This window comes from Medicago sativa, chromosome 8 (genome assembly GCF_051527215.1).
Source record: "Medicago sativa cultivar Bolivia chromosome 8, Bolivia_mono, whole genome shotgun sequence".
Taxonomy (NCBI): domain Eukaryota; kingdom Viridiplantae; phylum Streptophyta; class Magnoliopsida; order Fabales; family Fabaceae; genus Medicago; species Medicago sativa.
In genome coordinates this window covers 59,947,342-59,966,453 of record NC_140756.1, presented here as the reverse complement: position 1 = coordinate 59,966,453, position 19,112 = coordinate 59,947,342, and the positions used below count along the sequence as shown (strand labels likewise).

The window sequence follows — 19,112 nt, the reverse complement described above, 5'->3', positions numbered from 1 at the left end:
TTACATATAAAGTGTTAAAAATATATTAACAATAAATAAAATTACATCGCTTCAAAAACAAAATTACATATTTTAAATGTAACAGTAGTTTGTACCTTCTTTAAAATAAAAAGTAGTTTGTACCCAAAAAAAAAAAAAAAGTAAAGCGTAAAAATAATGCTATGCCGTAACAATATAGCGATAGTAAATATTGAAATAGTTACCAAAAAAAACATAACAATTGTAAAAACAAAAGTAGCGTAAACGTAACTGGAAAAAAATATCTTTCATTAAAAAAAGAATCATTCATATATGCATGTTTAAACCATATGTATTTTAATTTATAATATAATGAATGTTAAAGGGCAAAAAATGAAATTTAGTTAAACTAATAAGGGTAAAAATGGAATAAAAGATGATAAGCTATAAGCTATAAGCTCAAACGCTACTTGGAATAGCTTCTGAAAAATAGCTTATAAGCTCGTGGAAATTCGTGAAATAAGTTATAAGCTCGTTGTAAAAAATGTTACCAAACAGTCAGACGAGCTTATAAGCTATCCGCTATAAGCTATAAGCTCTTTTCATGGTCTTACCAAACAGAGCCTAAATACTTTAATCGTTATGTGCAATGTTTAGATATTTCAAAATATATACAAAATTAACAAAATTAAGACGATATTTTTTTCCATATCAAATTTAAAATATAACCACTTATAACTTTAAGATAACATAATATAAAATCTATACATTTGATCAAAAAAGTTTTTTATTTCCCGTGCTTGGCACGGGTCAAGCACGGGTCACTATACTAGTTAATCCTTACAAAGGACCGTCACATATCATGTTGAGTAATCAATTTTCTTCCAAACAACATTCAATACACATACATTCAATTAAATACAGATATTCAGAAATATTTTATACATTGACTCGCAATTTTCTAACATCAAACTAAAACAATGATAACAATGACAATTGCAAATTAACGTCGAGATATTGTTGTTTGTGAATTTGGCCAACGTTGATTTGCGACCGTACCATCTATCTCCTACCCACAGCCTTAATTGGTGTTTATCTTATTGAAGCAATGGTTCAACTATGATCTTCGCAATTTCCGAGCAATGCCTTCATGAAGTATAGAATACACTATGAAAATGAGAAAAATATTTGCAACAGACCCAATTGAATATGCAACTATGTTAATAATCATAGAATTGGTATGTGTAGGGGATATCCTCAACATAGAAAAGAGGTAACCAAGGATAAATAATGAACCCACTGGACCTGCCACTAGACCACCTATTATCCCATTTGACCCAGACCCAGTTGGGATTAGAAATATAGTCACTACCATAGTTGACACCAAAAAGGAAACCATATTAAAAAATAAAAATGCTAAGAAATCATTTCCTGACAATATCGATTTCCCAGCATTTCTAGGGGTAGAAATTGTAGAGTTGGAGGAAGTAAGGTTGAGATTATTGTCACTAGCATTAACCTGATAAACTCCACCAACGGGAGTCAATGCTGATTGATAGGTTGTTGTTGCAACAAGAGTCGCAACTATCATCCAAGTGTTGCGTTGCTCCTCTAATATATCATTTCTAATGCGATTTATATAAGTTGCCACTTTATATATAAGTTGGGTCCTTGATAGTCTTTAGCATCGGTGACTTGTGAGCTAGGTTTTGCTCCAGCATTCCTCAATATATTCTTAATCTCTACATTGAGCGCCATGTCCAATGCTGTTTTGTTCTCCAAATTTTTTGTATTGATATTTATCATCTTTGTCAACATTCGAACCACCTGTGCTAACAAGAAAGTTGTTAGAGACCATTCTTATTGTCAAATGAATTCTTTCACCGATAGTCTTTTCCTATCATATCATCAACTTATAGCTTATATCACGTTACTCTATTTATTTCTTACTCTTTCTAATGGTAGATCGGATGTCTAAGAATTATTTTCCTTAACTATGTTGTAGCTTCTGCCGACAAAAGTTAACAAATGAACAGTTTTTTATTCAAAAAAAAAAAAACAAATGAACCGTTTTTACATACTTATTACAAATTAATTAGTCATACACTTATAAATTAACAATTAAGAAACATGATATATTTAAAGGAAAATGTTGTGTACACCCTATGTGGGTGTGTACACACCTTTAAACTAAGACTCTAAGAGAAAAAAAAAAAGAAGAGAAAAATAGAGTGATGTTAGATGTAATAGTTTAATGATGTGATAGAAAGAGTAGCCCTTATACATGGACCATCTTAGGTGGCATACACCATTTAACTCCCACACATAATTGTGACATGTGACAAAAACAGTGAAACTCATCCAAATAACAAAACACACTTCTCACTTTCTATCTCCTCTGCCTTGTCTCTTTCTCGTTGTTCCCTCTCCTCCACCAGCGACGGCGACCTCCACCCTCACAGTTGTCATCTCTCTCCTATCCCTGTTCTCTTTCGTCCTCCCCACCCATATCTACGACGACGCTCTCTCTTATCTCTGACTTTGAGTTCTGTGACAACGCTCGACGGTGGTGTTGGTCGTGGTGGATGGAGGGGCGTGTGGTGAGTCTGAGGCGATGGGGAGATCTGGGCTGAGGTCGGAATTCGACGACGGTGGTTATGAGATCTGGAGGAGAGGGTGGTGGTGGTGACGACGACGAGGGTCGGTGAGAGAGAGAGAAGTGAATCTAAGAGAGAGAGGAAGAAAGTTGATGGATAGTGATGGAGACAGAACAAGAGGGAGAAAGAGGGGAAGAAGACGAGGGCGGTGGTCGTGGACGATTTGAGAGAAGAGAGAGATCTTGTTCAAGAGAAGAGATGAGAGGGGTGATGGTATGCTGTGAAATTACTAAAATACCCCAGCCATATCAGCAGTGGTACAAAGTGTGTACACAATGAAGTTGTCAATCTATCATTTTCCAAAAAGAGAGTGATATAGAGAAAATAAGATATTAAACGAGTGTAGGAAAAATTGATGAGTTCAAAATATCATTGTTGATATTTAAGATCACAGTCTATATGCATCCTCCTGTCACATTTATAAGCAAAACACAATTATTTAGGTTTATGAAATAATTAATGTGTGAGAAATGTTAACCGATGCTCGCAAGGCATTGATTAAGAACTTTAAATGACAACTGTTTATGAAAGTTTGTGCAATAAAGTGCATCGGAAATTTAAAACTTTGACATTTTTAAAGAAAAATTGCTTAATTTAGAATGCTTAAAGAGTGCCCCTCGTTAACAAGACTCTTAATGTATTTAGTCACATTTATAGACCAGATACATTAATTATTTAATAAACCTAAAAAGTTATGTTTTGCTTATAAATGTGACCAGATGTATTTTTTAGATTTAGAGGAAAACAAAAATACATCTATACAACTAAGTGAATTGAAGGTTACCTTTGGCTCGTTACATAGCGCTGAAATGTGCAAAATAGTGTTGTCATCCTCATCCTTCCGATTTAGTATTTTATATTCTAACTTTCTAGCACCTCTCTTCATATTTTTCTTAAGAAAACAAACAAGAAGATCAAGAGCCCTGAATTTGTTATTTTTCAAAGCAATATGCAGAGCAGTCTCACTCCTCACAGTCACGTCTTCAATAGAATCAGGACAAGCAACGAGGAACTTAGCTAAAAGGTCAACTTCTTCATTATGACTTACAAAATGAAGAGGAGTCCACCCTTCCCTTCCTTTGACTCGTACAAGGTTATTGTTCATGCCCACAAAAGAAAACACCATTCTCTTATGGTTTTGTTGAATAGCTACGTGAATTGGGCTGAATCCTTGCGGATTAAGCTTCAAAGCAAACGAAGGTTTCAAATTCATAATTTCAAGGGCAAACCGGAGATGCCCCTTAAATGCAGCGATGTGTAAAGGGGTTTCGACAAACTGTATTGAATCTATATTCTCTAAAATAGATGGATCAACCTCAATTACTTCATAGAGGAAGTCTATCCTACCCTCTTCAGCTGCAACTTTCAGTTTATGAAGATTGGTTGGGTTCATGTTTGAAGCAGCAACTCTTTGGCATGAAAAATTCGCCTGCTGATATTGGTAATAAATAAGCATACATGGCTCTTGTTCTTCCTACATTGTTTATAATTGATTGACTTGGTTAGTTGGTTTAATGAATTAAAACAATGTATGAAGTCATAACATGCATGGTTGTAAACCTGTAAGTAATACGTCCCTCTCGTCCTATACAAGATAAAAATAGAGATATAGGCATTTGTTAATGTTGTTCTAGTAGCTAGGTAGGAAGTTTGCCACTCTCGACATCCTCTTTTCTTCTTAAGATGTCAATGTCAATGAAACATGTTAAGGTTTTCAGTGGCTTGGGGTTGTAAATATGTTTGTATTCCTTAAAAAAATATTCTGCACATGCAGTTTTAGTTCTAATAAGTCAACATATAATTTTGAATAATTTTATGCCCACATGTTTAAATTATTATAAGTAGTACATAAAAAACATTTAAAAACCATTGGGTGAACAAACAATTATGAAGTAGCTTTCTATTATCTATTCTTTAAACAAGAAATAACATTTGGCCCATTTGCCCTCCTCTTAATATAAAAAAAAAAAAAAATCAAATCAAATATGAACAGACAATTATTTTGATCCTCGATGTAAAAGTTGTTGTCACTATAGCCCCTAAATGTACTAGACAAACCTTAGTGTCTATTTTATAAGAATTTCAGACTAAATTGGCAGACAAAAGACACATTTAAAGACTAAACTTTTTTTTTTTTGAATCGGCCATTTAAAGACTAAACTGACTATCTAAAAACAAATTCAATGACCAAAATGACTATCCGTTCAAATATTATAGTGATAGTGCCTCATACATTCAATGATCAAAGGTTGTCTACGGTCACAATCCTCTAACCACACTACAACCAGCCACATTTGAACCGTACAATCAAAATCGGACGGTCCAAGTATGCTTACTGCTTGCAGTAGTCAAACTGCAATGAGTCCAAATCCTTACTTCATCATGTGTATAGTCAGCTTGTTTAAACAAATAGCATTAAAAGGTCGTCTTGTACGACATGGTATATAATCTATTTTTCCAAAAAGAAGTACACCGTTTTAGTGGGCTGTGTGGTTTTCCTTGCTGTGTATGAAAAGCAATATGAGAACAACTTGGTGTTTTCTTTATTACTAGGTCATTTCAACTATATAATAAATAAATAAACCACTGAAATGGTATCTGAATCTAAGCTTTTCTGAGCTACAAGTACTGCATGTTGTATGCCTTGATTCCACTTGTGTTATAAAACTTCTAAAAGTTGAGGTTTGCACACCAGAGGCCAATCTAAGTTATTTGTTTTAATTTATACATACACGTAGCAGTTTTTTAAAAGGTTTATAGCAATGTTTTGAAAACCAAACCGAAACAGCTAGTTCAATCGCCAGTTGGTTTGATCTCAGTTGTGGTTTAATAAGTTCTTGTTGCATTTTTTTTTAGTTTTTTATTTTAATTTTTATATTTTTTATCTAGTTCAATCATAGTTGAACCAACTGAATCAATTGAAACCCTAAGTACCTGTTTGATCTCCAGTACAAATTTTAAAACATGCATTCGTTCAAAGATAATTCAAACTTCTTCTACAAGTGATTGTGGAAAAGTTTCTCTAAACTAGTTTCATATAATCATATCATTATATCAAGAAATTACTAAAAAAAAAAAAAAATTGTGTCATGCAATTAACAGTATTATTTGTCCAGTATCAATTTCAAAACAATGAAAACAGAGGCTTACAGACCGGAGATAACTACATTGAGCATGGTAGTGAGAGCCACTCCACCATTGGCAACGTTCTTGTGAACAATAATGACAGTGAACCAAACAAGGAGAGCCCTGGAGAGAAAAGGGACACAGTGCATAGATCCTAGTCTTAGACCCTTTGCTAAACATGCTTTTCGACCATTCTTATGTGTTCCTCAGAGCCACTTTGTATGATATCATTGCTCACTGTTCTCCAATTGCTTGTACAGTTCTCACATTTCCTATCACCTTATATCTCCACAAGAGTATAATATTAGTTAAATTTAGTGATAGGTCGTGCATAAACAAACTTCAACCATAAACAAAAAATACAAGCTAGCCATTGTGATTACATTCTGTTTTTTTTTTTTTTCGTGTTCCAAATATCATAGAAACAAATCAAAGGAAATATACAGTATAAGAACTAAAAAATAGATAGAAGTATAGGGTTTAAAATGGAAAAATAGGTTTCTACATTGAATCAAAAATATACTCAAGTCTTTATCAATTTAATTTTCAAATGTAAGTTGTGTAACAAAAATATGATCTCACCTGCTGAGTGATTTCACCCGCCCTCAGATATGATTTACCAACATTTGCAATAAGCCCAAAATTCACATATGCATAAAGGCCTCCAGCAATAGTAATCAAAAGAACAATAGCTAGTGTCACTGATATGCTAAACCATGAAAAAAGCGATGATAAAGCCCGCTATAAATCGACTTATAAAGTGCATAAAATTCCCAACCTGTAAATGCATCAATAAATTAGTAAGATTGGCACGTCTTTTATTGAACAAACAAACACTATCAAATTAGGAGAAATATCAAAAAAATTGGGTTCAAAATAAGTCTAAGTGGTCATCATATACAGATCTATGTGATCAGATCCATAAAACTAATTATAACATAAAGGATAAAAGTTATGTGTATATATATTTTTTTTACTGAAAATTAAATTATGTAAATTTTTACAGGTCCTGAGTTTACTGTTATTCAACCAAAAGGTAATAGCTAGACCAAAATATTCCATAATCACTCATAATGAGATAATACCTTGACTTCAATCTTCTCAATCTCTCTTTGTTCTCTTGGCCTCCTTTTCTCGTCTTCCCCTTGGTGAACCCTTACCCTTCTTCTTAAGTTTCTCATGGTGTCCTCCAAGTGCAACTACAGAGAATAATCTCTTTGAAGATCGAAAATACATTTAAGGGTTGCATGTTCGAAATCCAAATGGTGAATTTCTATACATATAAGTCAGTGATGGGACTCGTGACTGGTTGCTATAGGGGCCTGATCAAACCGCACTAGTATTGACAATCAAAAGATAATTGATGATATTTCTCTTGATTAAAAAATTACAAAAATTAACTAAACGTCGTAAGATTTGCATTAGTCTAGCCCCTTGATCCATTTTGGCATATCACAAAAGGACTTATTACCCTTAATCTAACCATAATCACTTCCCATTAATGTCTCCACACCCCAACCCCTTTCCCTTAACCATTCCTCCCACCTTCGTATCCACACCTACATGCTCTTCCACTAACAACCCAAACACAGCAAAAACACACCCTTGACCTACATTCCCATCCACCCCACCTTTCTCACTCCCCACTTCACCAGGTTGTGACCACTGACCACCCATCTTTCCAATTAACGTGCTCAACCCGTCACTCTTTCATCACCATAAACAACCTCTCTTTCTCCATCCTCTCTTTCAAATCCAACTTTTCCTCAAACCTCCACTCCCCTCAAAACAAAAACCCCATTTCAAACAACACTTGCCCATCAACATCAGTGTAAAACTAGTTCAGCACCTGATGTACGTACCCATGTACCAAATCATGGAACCCTACTATCCCATAGTAGTCAATAGCAGCCGCGCGTATCGTAGCGGCGACGAACCGCTATGGTAATCGTCGTAGCGGCGCGAAATCAAATAGCAGCCGCTATTTGATTTTAGTCCGAAATTTCCAAATTGACCCTATTTTTAAAACCTTTTTCGGGGCATTTTGAGGATTTCGTAAACCCTAATATTTTTCAACTTTTGTTCTCGTCACTTGTGCCGCGAAACACACTATTCTATCTTCTATCTTATGGTTTTTCTTGTTTTATGACTTTTTTATTTGTTCCTCTGTCTTTTATATTTAATTTTATATTAAACATTTTTTTTTGTTGAGAAATATATAAATTTGTTTATACTTTATAGTATTATTCATGTAATTTGTCCAAAAAATAATCAAAATATCGGTGACCGCTATTTGTCATACCGCTATACGCTATCCCACTTTTGGGGTCGGCCGCTACGCACCGCTATCCGGGATTGACAACTATGTACTATTCTATCCATGATTAAGAATCAGGCAGACGTTGATGAAGTGATGAACACACCAGTTTTACTCAAAGTAAATGCAGATAAAATGGTTTCGAATAGAACCACATGACACTTACAATGTATGGAGGAAATGAACAAGCAACATCTGGAAGAATGCGAGGCAGGTTGAGCACGATGTCTACAGGGGATTGCAAAACCCTCAAAGGGAACCTCCGACTGACCCACTGTTGGAGGACTACTTACTTGGAACAACACAAATGCTTCTTTTACTCTTGAGTGAAATGGGAACTGCCAATTGATTATAGGGTGATAAGAGATGAGTGACCTGCTTGAAACCCGAATAAAGCAATAGATACTTTGGTTAAACGAGCAGGTCTGGTCGGGTAAAAAATATGAAGAAATCAAAGTTAACTCGGTTGCAAAATGGTTGGGTGCGGGTTAGATTTTGCATAATACATTTCAAATCCCAACAAATCCAGTATCTTATAAATCTCCTCCTTTTCAGGGTGTGATTTATCACTAGCAATAAATACATTAAGTTCTTGTCCAACTTCAATCCAGCTACATCCGGGAATCTTTTTTAGGCCCCTTTCTTTCATAAAGCCCCGTATGTTTGATACTTCATCCCATTTTCCTAAAGCTGCATATACATTTGAAAGAGCTACATAATTTCCTGGATTATTTGGCTCTACTTTCAATAACCATTTTGCTATATAATTTGCAAGTTCAGTCGCATGGTTCTGTCCACAAGCAGCAAGCAGAGATCCTAAGATGTGTGCATCTGGAGGACTTGGCATTGTCAAGATAATCCTAAGAGCTTCATCTAATTGGCCATCATTAGTAAGGAGTTTCACTAAGCAACCATATTGTTCCTCACTTGGCTTCATTTGGAGTTCACACACCATATATTTGAAAAGCTCCAGGCCCTCTTTCAGCAATCGCCCGTGGCTGCATGCTGACAAGACACTAGTAAAAGTGATGTGATCTGGCATTATACCTTGTTTCACCATTTCCTCAAAAAGTGCAAGGGCTTCTGCAGATTTACCATGTGAGGCATAAGCAGATATCATTGCATTGTACACAGGCAATTTCTTTGTCGAACATATAATGAAAACAAAATTTGCATGATCCAAATTTCCACATTTAGCATACATGTCAATAATAGAGGTTGTAATTTGAAGAGAAAAAGACATGAAATTCCTCGTAACATACCCATGAATTGCCCTTCCATAATTCAATAATGCCATATCTGTGCATGCAGATAGTGCAGAAGTTATGCTTATGCTATTGGGTTGCATCCCTGCATCTTGCATTTGCCGGAAAACCCTACTAGCTTCATAACCAAGACCATTTTGAGCCAAGCCAGATATCATAGTAGTCCATGTGATCAAATTAGGTGTTACACCTGACAGTTGCATTTCAGAAAACATGTCTTGAGCCTCAACAACCTGACCATTTCTAAAGAAACCGAAAATCAAAGAGTTCCACGAAACAACGTTCGGAGGAATGCTCTCCATTTGCATTTGAAAGAACAATTTCAAAGCCTCGCCACTCAGACCCTTCTCCGCACAAGCTGCCAGCATCGTATTCCACAACACAATATCTTTCTTCGACCTCGCAAAATGAAAAACTCCTCTTGCACAATCCATTCTCCCGCATTTCGCATACATGTCTATGACACCACTCAACACAACCACGTCAGAGTCAAACTCATTCCTAATGCAAAACCCATGCAACTTCTTACCTAGTTCTACATCTCTTGTATCGGCAGCAACAGCCAATAAAGAAGACAATGTCACACAGTCAAACCTCAAATTTTCCTCCTCCCTCATCCAATGACACATCTCAAACACCTTCTCAAACATTCCAAACTGCACATAGCTAGATATCATCAAATTCCAAGTCACCTCATCTTTCAAAACCACCATACTCCTAAAAACCAACTCAACTTCCTCAATCAAACCAACCTTAGAATAAAAATTCATAATAGAGCTACCTAAAACATTATTTAACTCAAATCCCATTAAAACAACAAGAGCATGCCCTTGTTTACCTTCCTCATCGGCCTCCAAATTAGCACAAGCCGAAAAAAACCCCGACAAACTAACCTCACTCGGTTCAACCCCACCCAAAAATCTCATCTTTTCAAACAACCTAACAGCCTCCACATTCATTCCATTCTGCACATAACCCACAATCATCGAATTCCAAACAACATCATTCCTCTTCCTATCAGGCATTTCATCAAACACCTTCTCCGCATCCTCCAAAACCCCACATTTCCCATACATATCAACCAAACTCGTCGCAACATAAACACAACCATCAAACTCATTCCCCATCTTAACAACAAACCCATGAATTCCTCTCCCAAATCCAATCCACCGCAAACCCCCACACGCCTTCAAACCATTGGGAACAACAAAATTATCCGGACAAAATCCTCTCTCCATCATTTCAACATAACTCAACAATGCTTCTTTATAAAGCCCATTCCGAGCTTGCAGACCTACAATGGCGGCATAAGAGAAAAGATTCTGGTTTTTAACCACATTGCGAAAGAGATGAACCGCGACGCGGGTGAGGTTGCATTTAGCGTAGAGAATGACCAGTTTCGATTCGACGAATTCATTTGTTGAATAGGAAGAACCTTTTTTGATGAGATGAGCGTGGATTTGAAGACCTAAGGAGAGGTCTCTAGCGTAGACGCAGCCTTGAAGAAGTTCTCCGTATATGTCGGGGCCTATGGGGGTGTGTTGTGGTAATTGGGAGAGTGTGGATATCGCTTCTTGGAGTTTGAGGTTTTTGCAGAGGGATGAGATTTGGTGATGGAGTGTGGTGTTGTTTGTAGGGATGAAGTTGTGTTTGGGGGTGTGGTTGAGGATTGGGGGGTTTGAATATGAATGGGTAGTAAGTAGTTGTGTCTTGGGTGTGACGGGAAGACAAGCCATGAAGAAGGGTGTTGTCAGTAGTGAATTGAGTGAGGATTTGCATGGATGTAGCTGTTTCTTAGTGGATACCGGATAGATAGGATATCGAAGAAGCAAATGATGATAAGGAATAAAATAGTTAAAAACATGGGGACGATAGAGTGAGATAACAATGTTCTAGCAATACTATAAACTACTCTATTTGTTTGCATCCTAGTATACGACACTACGAAGTTAAGTTTATTAAGTAAGAGACTTTCACATTTAGGATACAAGATCGCCAAATTTGTTGGTGGGAGTAGTATTTCTCGCAAGAGCATGAGACAAAACTTTTGAAATAGTTTCAAATAATACATCATGCATTCCATTTGATATAGTCACCTGAATAGAATCTAACAAGCCTACAGATTCAACTTCCACAACCGTGGCGGACGATTGAAAGAATTTTGATTTGCCAAGTAAAAATAACCTCGTGGAGTCACAATAACACATATCACGCCCTATGATAGAATTATTGTTAAACGCAGTTGTATCTACATTGCACTAGACCTTGCCTACCAGTGGTTTCAGCCAAGTACGCTCAGAATATGTGTTATGAACTTGTGCCTTTGCGCATTACATACAAATCCATTTATTTACTGTGTCTTTTGTTCGAGCGACAATAGATGAGGGAGAGGTATTTGAGGCCTCCCAAAGCCTGGTATTTCGGCTCTTCCACAAACTTCATAAGGTCGTTGCAACTAATACTTATAAAATAGTAAATAAAACCCTTCAAATAAAGGGTGAAATTGGAAAGGAAAAAACAACTTAAACTCATGTATTTTATTTATATATAATATGATTATTATTATTATTATTATTATTATTATTATTATTATTATTATTATTATTATTATTATTATTATTATTATTATTAGTCCAAGTAAATATTTGAAATTTTGTTTTTAGTCATTGCAAAATAAAATCATATTTTTCTTTGAATAAATAATATCGTATTTTTTCAGTTATTGTTCCATTTTTCTTTAGCATTTTCATAAAATGCTGACAAATAATTTTACAAAGACTAAAAATTTTAACAAAAAATATTAAGAAGTAAAAATGAATTTCTAAAATATTTATAGGAAAAAAAATGGTTAACATATGTTTACCCTCTACAATATTAGCGGTTTCTGGTTTACCATCTATAATATTAGTGGTTTCTGATTTACCTCTGTAAATTAGATTCCAACTATGTAATTTGAAAATTGTTTGGTTTAGACGTTCATAATTTTTGATGTTACAAAATCGATGATATAACACGGAGGTAAAACGAAATTTGTTCAAATTACAATAATTAATATCATAATTTTTTCTCATTATTTTTAATATTTTTCTCTCCTTTTTCCACTTTCTTTAACCAACAAAAATCACCCACCACCATTTATGTTTCCATTTCCTTAATTAAAATCACATTTTTTTAAAGTTAATAATATGTGTCATATTTTTATTGGTTGGGTGCAAGAATAAGAGTTATGCAAGAATATCTCGGTGGATTCTAAGGTGAGGGAGCAATTAAGTCCCTCACCGGTGGACCATGTATATTATACCATTAGATCTTTAAAAATGATTTAAGGGTTCAGATTTCATTAAAGCAAAGAGAGTAACACGTATGTCTTTTTCCACCCAATCCCTCCTCCTAATTGGCTTCTTCAAAGGGGTGCTAACCACCAAAAAATAACGATCTCTTGCAGTTGATGATCCTGAATATCTTCTCATAGTTGATGAACATGAGGATGCTGGTCTCTTGCCAATAGAACACATCAACGATCATCAAGTTTAGAATATTTGCAATAAATAAAAAATTATGACTATTCATATATATTAAACATTACATTTAAGTGTAAATTTTGGCAAAATGCTTTGAATAAATTTTAAGATTTCCAATCGTTTTGTTTTTTTAACAATTGCCAATAAAAATTAAACAAATTTTTGCACGAATCTTTAGATCTGAAATGTTAAGCCTTATGGAATCCGTTTGAATTGTGCTTTTTTTAAAAAATTGTCAAACTTGAACCACTGTTGTTAGGTTTGAAGTTTATTTGATTTGGGTTTTCTCTTTCCATTGTTACAATGCTTGAAGTTTTTGGCCTTAAAAAAAGTTTGAAGTTTCTTTGATTTGAGATTTTCTCAGCCTTGTAGAAAAAGAAAGAAGACATTAAAGAAGAAAGAGAACGATGAACGTTTTTCTGAAGAAAAATAAAGAAGAGGAGAGTAGGGATTGGCTGGAGAAAGGCATATGTGTTACTCTCTCTTTTTAACAAAATCTAAACCTTTAGATAATTTTTAAAGATCTAATGGTATATTATACATGGTCCACCGGTGAGGGACTTAATTGCTCCCTCACCTTAGAATCCACCCAAAAAACATATTTAACCCAAGAGAAAATCTTTGGTTTGGTCACACACAAAGAGATAAGAGAGAAGAGAGAGAAAATGTAGAAGAGAGAAGAGAAGAGAGAAGGAGAAAATCTTGTGTGTGTGTGACCAAACCAAAATTCTTGGTCCTGTGTCTCTTTTTAACCCAAAACCCTTGTCATTTTCCACGATCCACCACATTCACTCGACACGATCCAGCATATTTACTCACTCGATAGGTACGATAAGATAAACCTCTTCCAACATATTAACCGATCGGGTGCCCTAACCGCTTCAAAATTCTGTAAATCCGCTGTCTCGGACGTCCGCCGGCGAAAGGTAACCCTCATTCCTCTATTGAATTTCATTTCCCCTACTTTACACTTCTCCAATTTATTTTCAATTTTTCTTGTAGAATCGTTCATCTCTTCAACAATGAAGAAACGAAGAAGGGAAAACCATAACCGCACTGAAAACAAAGAGAATAACAAAGATAGAATCAGTGATTTACCCGATTGCATTCTCTTTCACATACTCTCCTCTTTAGAAACCAAACACGCCGTCCAAACTACCATTCTTTCCAAACGATGGAACAATCTCTGGAAACGTCTTCCAATCCTTAGATTAAACTCCACACACTTCAAAACTCTTAAAAGTTTCACTAAATTCGTGTCTCGGATTTTGTCACTTCGCGATGAATCAACCGCGTTACACACTCTACATTTCAACCGGAAAGGTTCCGTGGAGCCTCCTATACTTAGTAAGCTTATAGAATACGCTGCTTCACACAATGTCCAACGGTTAGATATCTTTGTGAGATGTGACGGTGTCTACATTCCACCGTATTTCTTTAAATGTAACACTTTAACATCTCTTAACCTCTCTAGTACTCCAATACCTAATACTGCGAGAAAACAATTTTCAAGTTGCATGACTTTACCGGCATTAACTAGCTTGTCTCTACGATGGTTTTCCTTTCGCGGTAACAATAGTGGCCGTGCTGAGCCCTTTTCAAGATTTAAAAAGTTGAATACTTTGATCCTTGAGAATTGTCAGGTTGTTGATGCACCAAAGTTTTGCATATCAAGCACCACACTTACCAATTTAACAATACAATCGAACGATGGACTTGGTGACTTTTGCGGAATTGAGTTAACTACTCCAAGTCTTTGTACTTTTTCTTTTACCGGTAATCCTCTTGAGATACTCTTTGGGAGCCGTCTTTCGTCTATTGAACACGCAAGCATTGACGTAAATGTAGCTTGGATTTCTGAAAAGTTTCCTTCAGTTTTGCTTAGTTGGCTGATAGAGTTTTCTGCCATCAAATCATTGGCGGTCTCTTCAACTACTCTTCAGGTATACCATAACAGAGTATATGAGTTAAATGTGTTTCAAAATGTTAGCTTTCTGTTTCACTCAGTGTGCGTCTCATGAAATTCTTTTATACCTTAACTTGGCATGTTTTGAATCTTCATTTTTGCTTAAGACATTCATTAGTAGCCGACCCAGTGAAGTCGTTTTTAAGTTTTAAGTAGTCGACCCCACTTAGTGAGATAAGACTTGGTTGTTGGTTGTTGGTATTAAGACATTCATTTATATGACTTGCATTAAACTGATCATGATTCACCATCATCCTTCATTTCTTAGGTTCTCTCCATGGTTCCTGATTTATTGAAGGTTGAGTTTTCTTCCTTATGTAACTTGAAGTCGCTGAAAGTAAAAATGAGACAATTTTCAGATGGCTTATCCAGGTCGTTGATAGAGGCCAACTTATCACAACTGCTTTCCAGGTTAGAGGAAGCGTTTAAAGGAAGGTCTAAAACACATTCATCTATACCTGATGGTATAGTTGACTTTTTGCTTCAAAACTCGCCTTCAGCAAAAGTTGATGTCATTAACTAGATTGTAAAAGGTAAAAATGTACATTCTACTTATTAAGAGAGATTCTTTAGTTTGGTTTTTGCCTACTATGTTTCTGTTTTCTTTGTTTTTTCTGGTTTAAATTTATTATCATGGATAAGTTCAAGTTCCTTGCGTAGATTGTACATGTTTACTAGCATGATTGTATCCAGTCTAGACTTATGTGGATGCTCTATATCAGGATTGGATTGCTAGTTTTGAATGAAAGTTAATGGCGGTTGGTTTGGAAAACATTTAATATTGATTCTGATTTCTGAGGTCAAGGAAGATTATAGTTGAGTGAAAAGGTAGAAAGAAATAGTTCACAAATGTTAGAGAAGAATGGAATGAATATAGTCCATGAAAGTATGTGTGTGTGCGCATACAATGTATACATACTCATGTGTCCATCTTGAATCACATGTACTACTAGTCTAGTTTGGATTAACTTCTAGCTCATATAATATTCAACTTTGAGATAAACTTTAGTTCCTCACTTGTGAAAAAACTTTATTTTGCATCTTGAATCACATTTTGGATCACTTTGAATTAGTATTTAGGCATTTAGCTTGTAGGAGCTTCACTAATACCAACTTGTAAAAAATAAGCCTTATAGGTATTTGTGAGTAAGTAAAATTATAAGAGATATTATAAAAAAAAAATGTTGAAGTGCAGGATTCAAGTCATTGTAATTATTTCAAAACTTTTCTTTTTCCAAGGGTTTGTAGTAGTCTTTATAGTTGATCATGTGAGGAGGGATTGGGGCCAGTTGGTGCCAAATAGGGGAAATAAGCTCAAGGTGTGGAATGTTGACAATAGGAAACAATTCAAGAAGAGTGGGGATGTTGATTATGCAAAGGATGGAGAGAATTGACATGTAGAGTTAGTTAGTCATATAGAAAATAATGTAAAAATCCAGTGAGAAACAAAAGAAGGATCACTTTGTTTTTCTAAGATATGCAAAAATAGACAAGACTAGCAGATCATTGCAGTCTTCTTGTATCTTTTCAATTCTCACATGACATGTGAGACAAATAAACCAGCGAAGGAAAGCACAAAACCAAAATCAACGTTTTGAAGGTGTTAACCTCCGGTTCCTAGTTATCCGGAGTTTGGAATCGACCTTTTGAAGCATGAACAATGAGGACATTCTTTAAATAATACATAGTTAAATGTGAAATTGTACCTCAGTGTAAACAACTACGTTCAATTATCAAATTCTGTACTTAATTTTTTTTTGCTAATTAAAATCTCAAAGTGAAAAAGTCAAGGCAAGAGAAATTCAGTGCACTCATCATTGCTTTGATTTAGTCATAGGTTTGTGTTTGCTGTGTGTCCACTCATTGATTTGGTTTACGATAATCATACCTCAAGTTCAAGAAAGTGGTAGAGATGTCTGTCTACCTTCAAGAAGTTTTTTGATAATGTTTTAGAAAATGAATGCGAGGTCTTAATTTTATACTCAATTTGATGTACTGTTGGATCATAATATGTTGGAAAATGTTGTTTGACAATTGACAGTATATACACTGTTTACAATTTAATTTATGTTTTTCTCCTATATTACCAGTGTACTAATCATTTATAGAAAATTCACTATTGGGCGATCAAATTATTATTTTGCTCCTATGGCTTCCGTACCATGTTTTACTCATTTTGGTCATCTTGTATTCCTTTTCTACATTTATATGAATATGATTGTCTCAGTCTCGGTTTTTATTGCTGTTGGTCCTCTAATTTTGACATTGAACATACTGCTTCCGGTAATAGCGTATTTCTCTCTTTCATCAAGTGTCATATAATGAATGTCAACGTAGAAAAATAGTTCCTTTTTTTCTTTTTAATGTGTTATTCTGGTTTTCACTAGTACTACTCTTTTTGTTTTTACTAGATCATAGAGCTGAACTGGGCTGAACTGGTAGAGAATCAAGGAAGCAAAATAATTAGAAGTAGTGTGATTGGCCCAAGGAAATGTGTTTCCAATTGCAGAGAAAGAGAGAGAAAAGCAGCTGAAGCAACTAAAGAAATGCAGAGGTTGAATTACATAGAAGAGCAAGTGTTTACTATTCTGTTTTTCTAATATTGTGTTCTCAGTTTTTATTTTTATTGCAATTTTCTTGGGTTATGTTCTAATTTAAGGTTGTACTATTCTTATTTTTAAATTTTATAATTTTATCTATGTTCCTATGAATTTTCAATTTAAATCTTAAATTTCATCCTAAATATTACCATTCTTTCAAAAAAAAAAAAAATAGTTGGTTCAACTTTATTCATGCTCCAACAATTTTCAATGTCCATATCCTAAACAATGTCCCATAATAAACCCATCAGAAGTGAAGGAAATTATTTTATCTACTAGTAGTGGACAAATTAGGGTATTAAAAAATCATGCACCTATTGCCACAACTTTAGATATAAGTATTTTGAGAATACGCCTTAACGGCCAATGGTTAACGATGGCTCTGGCCTCTGATGGACGGTTTTGCTAGAATAGGCAATAATGAGATCACTAAACCACTTCATCATAAATGCCATTGATGATGTAGCAAGTTAGTTAGCATTTATTCTGTTAGCTTGTTCCTCAAGTAACTGCTGCTTCTTCCTTCAATTTTAACAGCCCCCCACAAGCTGGTACTGCCTGGTATATATCTACCGTTCCCAACTTGGATAATAATGCAAGGAATGACTTAGGATGAAGTGGCTTAGTGGAAAAAAAAATTCTACTTGTTTAGTGCTTGAAACTAGTAGCAATCTCATGGTCCCATCTTGAACTTTATTACGGACAAAGTGACAGTCTATCTTGAAATGCTTTGTTCTCATGAAATACGGGGTTAGCAGCAATATGCAAGACACTTTGATTGTTAATCTAGACGCTTTCATTTTGAAATCATTTAACAAACAAATTAACCAATGCATTTCACAAGCTGCAACTAAAAGAGCTTCGTATTTCACTTCACTTGATTATCTTGATATAGGGGTTTGCTTTTAGAGCGCTGTGAAATTAATGAACAAACAAGAAAAAGCATATTGCATTTGATACCTAATCAACCAATTGAATTTTATATACGACCAGAGTAGTGTAACCATATTTTTCTTTCAATTTTGAAAATCGTTTTAACTATTTTATTTACAGTTTTGTGTTTTTTCATGCAATTCAAAATAAAAAAGAAAAACAATGAATGACTAAGAAGATCGATCACACGAATATTCGTTGATGTCTTTATGGATGTTAGTCTAAATAAAAGAAGAGAACAAATCTTTATATAGCCATTTTTTCTTATAGTTTTCTCTGGTACAAAATTTTTTTCTTGTAATTTTACTTTATATATAAACTAGTATGAGTATTTACTTACAATTTCTCTCTTCATATACCCAATTGAATAAATTTTTTTTTCAAATAACCCGGTCAACACTCAGTCAGTCACCATGTACATGACCACGAGAGAGGTGCTTCCCTTAATTTCGGAAACCCCATTCATTATTCAAGAAGAGTCGGAAACCCCATTCATTCATTATTCAAAAGAGAGTGGTTGACAAATTGGTGGTGACCCAGCAAGGACAACGTGAGAACTAGTCACGCCATTCCCGCTTACTTGCCTGCAGTTTCTTCATGGAGTACAAATCTTCTTTAAGGCAAAAGTTTTGGTGTGAATTGATCGGTTCTCAGAGAATGGGACTGATAATTTATAGTTTGGTCAGAAAGGTAAATAGAGTTCGATAAAAAATAATTTTATAGAAAATTGAAATTAGACCTTCTACCTCCTAAATAATTCGTCCTTAAT

The 19,112-nt window shown here is 34.9% G+C and overlaps 2 protein-coding genes and 1 pseudogene across 3 annotated transcripts; 1 reads left to right on the top strand and 2 right to left on the bottom strand.

Moving 5' to 3' along the window:
- Positions 1 to 823: 823 nt before the first annotated feature.
- Positions 824 to 8,416, bottom strand: LOC146900091 (uncharacterized; annotated as a pseudogene). The gene is made up of 7 exons (XR_015021266.1): positions 8,225 to 8,416; positions 6,827 to 6,940; positions 6,506 to 6,519; positions 6,324 to 6,450; positions 5,770 to 5,935; positions 3,400 to 4,085; positions 824 to 1,785 (listed from the first exon to the last, which is right to left on the bottom strand). The product of XR_015021266.1 is annotated as an uncharacterized LOC146900091 (transcript).
- On the bottom strand, positions 6,925 to 11,153 carry LOC146900090 (pentatricopeptide repeat-containing protein At5g55740, chloroplastic-like). Its single transcript, XM_085731861.1, is given in 5 exon segments — positions 6,925 to 7,412; positions 7,414 to 7,434; positions 8,225 to 8,343; positions 8,434 to 8,483; positions 8,529 to 11,153. Coding segments are annotated over 5 exon segments (2,904 nt in total). The 5' UTR covers positions 11,060 to 11,153; the 3' UTR covers positions 6,925 to 7,229.
- Positions 11,154 to 13,620: 2,467 nt separating this feature from the next.
- LOC146900089 (FBD-associated F-box protein At1g66310-like) lies at positions 13,621 to 17,528 on the top strand. The gene is made up of 4 exons (XM_085733605.1): positions 13,621 to 13,770; positions 13,847 to 14,787; positions 15,079 to 15,343; positions 17,222 to 17,528. The coding sequence occupies exons 2-3, from the start codon at positions 13,867 to 13,869 to the stop codon at positions 15,331 to 15,333; spliced, it is 1,176 nt and encodes a 391-aa protein (XP_085589731.1). The 5' UTR covers positions 13,621 to 13,770; positions 13,847 to 13,866; the 3' UTR covers positions 15,334 to 15,343; positions 17,222 to 17,528.
- The last annotated feature ends 1,584 nt before the right edge of the window (positions 17,529 to 19,112 follow it).

What these genes read in the sequence shown, in the direction of transcription:
- LOC146900089 (XM_085733605.1), top strand. Translation starts at nt 13,867, where the DNA reads ATGAAGAAACGAAGAAGGGAAAACCATAACCGCACTGAAAACAAAGAG. An exon ending in TCTCTTCAACTACTCTTCAG is followed by an intron (nt 14,788 to 15,078) that starts GTATACCATAAC and finishes TTCATTTCTTAG; the next exon opens with GTTCTCTCCATGGTTCCTGA.